Raw genomic sequence first — 4,827 nt, 5'->3', positions numbered from 1 at the left:
TGGCTCTGTCCCACACCTGCCCCGCCCTGCCTGGGCAGCCGCTGTCGCAGACCCACTCCCTCCCTCATCGTGGGGACTTTGATCTGCCCCTTCCCTCCCCTTCCACCACAACAGACATACCAGCTGGACACTGCTCTTCAAGCTACCAGGCTGGTAATGGAAATTGGATCGGTATCATTCAATATGCCTCCTTAAAAATCGTCTATTGGTATCGACCCCAAAAATCTCTATCTGTACCCCCCTAGGTAGGAGGGTAGTAAAGCACTGGAACAGGTAACCCAAAGAGGTTGTGGAATCTCCATCCTTGGAGGCTTTTAACACCCAGCTGGACAAAGCTGTCCCCACCTGACACGCTCTGCCACTCCTCCCCTGCAGCCCCCGGTCTTCCCCCCCATGTTGCTTCTTCCTCTCTCTCCCCCTCTGCCTCAGCTTCCTTACTCTTGCTCTGTACTGGGAGGCTTTGTCTTTGCTGCATCCTGGAGCATGGAGCACATGCTCCAGCCCAGCTTGTAGCCATAACGCCAGCTGTGTGTTGCTGCTACGCAGCCAGGCTGGAGCCATGGTTTGTGCCCCAGGCTGCAACAGGAACAGGTAACGGGAGGGGGCTGTGGAGGGGCAGACAGGGAGGAGAGAATTCAGCAGGGGGAGAGACAGGAGAAAGGGGGGTGGAGACCTGAGGCTCTGGGGGAAAGAAGCTGTGGATGGGGGGGAATTGGGGATCGGGGCAGTCTGAGGCTCTTGGGTGGGGGGGGGTGGAGGGAGACAGGCACAATAGGGGTTAAATGGGGGGAGGGCAGGTGGTAGGTGACAAACTGCCTGCCTCTCTCACTGCCTGTCCAGCTGCCTCTACACTGCTTGCCCCCTTACTGCATACCCTTCCTATTGCGTGGTAGCCCCTTTAATCTTGCAGTTTCCCTTGCACGCTCCCCCACTGCTGATTGGTGGAAGGGCCTCACCACTCACTGCTCACTCCTGATTGGTGGGGAGGCAAAGACCACTATATTAAATATGGCACAGTTTTTGCCTCCTGCCGCTGATTGGCTAAGGGGTCCCAGCAATCCTACCACTTGCTGCTGACTGGCTGGGAAGAATTGCACCATATTTGAAACTGTGGTTTTCACGTCCCTGCCCATCAGGAGTGAACAGTGAGTGGTAGGGCTTCTCTGCCAGTCAGCAGTGAAAGGGCGCTCAAGGGAAACTGCAAGATTAAAGGAGCTGCATTCTACTTTCACCACGATTTCAGTAGGTCCCTACCCATTACTGCCTCCCTCATCACCTCTCCTCCCCACCACCCGCAGTAGTGTGTGGGGGAGATGAATTTAAGATGATCCTCCAATGATTAGATTCCATACATGGAAAATTATAATAGATTTATAAATTTCCATGCGTATAATCTAATTATGAGGGGGAGAATCTTGTATTCAGGTAAATGTGGTAAATTGTGCAGAGTGAGCATGAGAACTCATCCTTATGCCTCAATTCCACAAGTGCTTAGGCAAGTAAATTATCACATTCAAAACAGCCTGAATGGAGGGGATAGAAGGCAGACTGCACTGGATCCCTGACGAGTTAGAGAAAAGGAAATTGAAATAAGTGGGTAAGAAATGCCAAAGGAACTTGCAAAGGAAGAGGAGAGGAGAGCGGAATGAGACAACCAAGGGAAGATTAAACTTGGTGGTTATGTTTTTTTTTTGTTTGTTTTTTTTAATACAGTAACATCTCCGCTATCTGGCATTTAACTAACTGGAAATTTCATTAACTGGAATTTCTGGCTGGGAGGGCAGGGGATAGGTTGCATGTGGGGGCAGTGGCTCCTACCACCCTGCACTACCCCCGCTCCGCCTGCAGCTGCTGCCACTCCGCAGGCAACCACCACCGCATGTCCCTTACCCCACTCCGTGTGTGGCCTGCTGGGGGTTTTCATACAACCGGAATTTTTACATAACTGGCAATCCCCTTACCCCAGGGATGCCGGATAACAGATTTTACTGTACTGTGTTTCATGGAATTAGTAATAGAAAGTTAGAATAGAAAATAACTTTCACATCAGAATTGTTTCTATGCTTTTAAAACTTGTTTTCCCCTTTAACTTTGGTGCAAACTGAATTTGACACATCCTAACACTTCCTCTCACTTTGGTCATGAACTACTTTTATGTAAAGATGTATAAATGCTGAGCTATGAATATTATGAATCTACCATTCAGAGGTTTTATTTTACAACATATTTTGAAAATAGCATGTAGGAACATTAGAAGTGGTTATATCATGATCCTTGTTTTGAATACGGAATTATCTATGGAGTGATGCTGACATGGAATTGTTTGTATTAAGCAGTTTATTCAGAGGAAAAGCTAAAATATCTTGCAAAATGTCCCCTTTTCAGATTGTTATGGATCAGAAGGAAAAGGAAAGCGATCACTTAATCATGAAGCGACGGCTGCGAACAAAAACTGCTAAATAGTCTTATAGAAGCATGTTCATATGATTTCTCATCAGAGTATATTTCTACTCTGATGTTATTGTATAGCATAACTATTCCAATGACTGTATACAGATTTCTTTTTTAAAAAAAATTAGTATATGCTGAAGTAATTAGGACTTGGTAGGCTTAAAATCTTGAACCTATTAAAGATTAAATGTAATTCAAGAAAGCTTGTGTCTAAAACCTCTTGAAGTTTCTTGGCATTTTAAATGTTCATGAATGTCTCTCAGCTGGTGAGAATGACTTGTGTGTATTTCAAGAGAATTGCTTTAGTTTCTAACTTAGCATAAGTTAAGGTTCTTAGTAACTGAGCAACAAAAGAATCTCGTTGCCTTAAAATATTTTCAGAGGTTTGAAAACGTGCTTAGAAATATATCAAAGATCAGCTGAATGAAATGGAAGAAACAGAGATGGGTCTCCTTCATCTTTTATCATTGTTGTCCTTAGCTTCTATTCAGCCTTCTAAAAATAGACTATTTATAAAGCCTGACATTTTTGCTTCAAGGAGCCTAATACTTCCACTCTTGAATCACTGGCTTTGAGCTAGTCACTTGGCAGCAGCATCTATTCCTCCAGGACATTTCTGCTCAGATGAAACATTTTGCTTACAACAAAGCCTTGCTTTTTACCAAAGACAATTCACAGAAATAATTGTACCACTGAGTAGGCATCCCTCTGGTTTTCATCACTATACCATTTAATTAGCTCACAACAGCAAATTAATTGTGTGTGACAACAATGAGTTGTGTCTTGTCACACCTTGTGAAATAGAGAAGTATAAGCATCCTTATTTTACAGAGAGAACTGAAATAATTTTCCCCAGAAAGTCAGTGGTTAATGTGAGTCTGTAGCCTAGCAATCCTGATGCATGTTTTGGCCTCTCATCTACACAGCTTTCCTGTTGGTTGACTGTCTTTTCTGAAACAAATGCTCATATTCTTTATCCTTCTGGGGTAACTGCTGTACTTTGTATGATCATTTCAAGATGACTAGGTGCACTGCTGTCTTGCTGAGATGATGTATAGGCAGTAGTAATTCTGGTATCCTTTCTGCCAATCCTGTAACACAGCCGTATCAATTTTGGCTAATCCTGGACAATATTAATTGAATTATGCTTAGGAAGTTAAATCACTACAATAGTTACTTTAAATTGTGGTCACATTATCCACTACTTAATCTTTTCCTTGTCACGCCTCTGTATATTGGAGCACTTTACAGACAATTTAATAACATCTCTGGAGTAGAATGGAAAACAGGCAGTATAAATCTACTGTGTCATTCAAATACCCTATACTTCTATACTTGTTCAGCTACTAAAGGATTTTATAATTTTTCTTAACCTTACATACATTTTGGTCCTTGAGTTTGAATGTTCTATAGTGCATAATAAGGAACAAAGTTGTTATGACCAATATTGGCTATTTCCACAATGGGTATGTGTACAAGTAAGTCTATTAACTGCAGCTGAGAGTTCCGCCTGAGTGGATTTCAAGTAGTCATCTTGGTTATAATTTTCAAAAATACTTAAATGACTTAGGAGCCTAAGTCTGGTGGACAGTCAGCAGGACCTGGGCTCCTACGTTGTCAACTTGTTCAATTTTTAAATAAGCAGTTTTGTGCTTTTTCCCGTGTGTGGAAGAGCTTCCAATAAATATTTGTGATGCCATTTCCTTGTTCTCCATCAGAGCTCTTTTTACAACTTTCCTTTGACATTATGGTTACTAAAAATTTGACAACTCATAGATTTCACAGACATTAGGGCTGGAAGGGACCTCGGAAGATCATCGAGTCCAGCCCCCTGCCCAAAGGGCAGGAAGTCAGCTGGGGTCATAGGATCCCAGCAAGATAAGCATCCTGTTTGCTCTTGAAGGTGTTCAATGTAGGCGCTTGAACCACCTCCGGTGGCAGGCTGTTCCAGACCTTGGGGGCTTGGACAGTAAAGAAATTCTTCCTTATGTCCAGCCTGAAACGGTCTTGTAGTAGTTTATGACCGTTCGACCTAGTCGTCATCCCTTGGGGTGCTCTGGTGAACAAACGTTCCCCCAGATACTGGTAGTCACCCCTGATAAACTTATAGGTGGCCATCAGATCACCCCTGAGCCTGCGCTTTTCCAGGCTAAAGAGCCCCAGGGCTCTCAGCCTGTCATCGTAGGGTCTGCTTCCCTGACCTCTGATCATGCGCGTGGCTCTTCTCTGGACTCTCTCAAGCTTCTCCACATCCTTTTTGAATTGTGGAGCCCAAAACTGGACGCAGTACTCCAGCTGTGGCCTCACCAAGGCCAAGTACAGGGGGAGAATGACTTCCCGGGATTTGCTTGAGAAGCATCTATGGATGCAAGCCAG

The 4,827-nt window shown here is 44.1% G+C and overlaps 1 protein-coding gene across 3 annotated transcripts in view; it reads left to right on the top strand.

The window, feature by feature from the left end:
• Positions 1 to 2,580, top strand: part of LOC102383590 (kinesin-like protein KIF20B) — a 60,709-nt gene extending 58,129 nt beyond the window's left edge. For 2 of the 3 annotated variants that reach the window (XM_025194265.1, XM_006037811.3), the window contains one exon: positions 2,386 to 2,580. In XM_025194265.1, coding sequence (XP_025050050.1) covers positions 2,386 to 2,463 — 78 coding nt within the window. In that variant the 3' untranslated portion in view covers positions 2,464 to 2,580. The remainder of the gene's footprint in view (positions 1 to 2,385) is intronic. The other variant, XM_025194264.1, reaches the window with a different exon arrangement.
• The last annotated feature ends 2,247 nt before the right edge of the window (positions 2,581 to 4,827 follow it).

This window comes from Alligator sinensis, unplaced genomic scaffold, assembly GCF_000455745.1.
Source record: "Alligator sinensis unplaced genomic scaffold, ASM45574v1 scaffold423_1, whole genome shotgun sequence".
Taxonomy (NCBI): Eukaryota; Metazoa; Chordata; order Crocodylia; family Alligatoridae; genus Alligator; species Alligator sinensis.
This window is presented reverse-complemented; position numbering and strand designations above follow the sequence as displayed.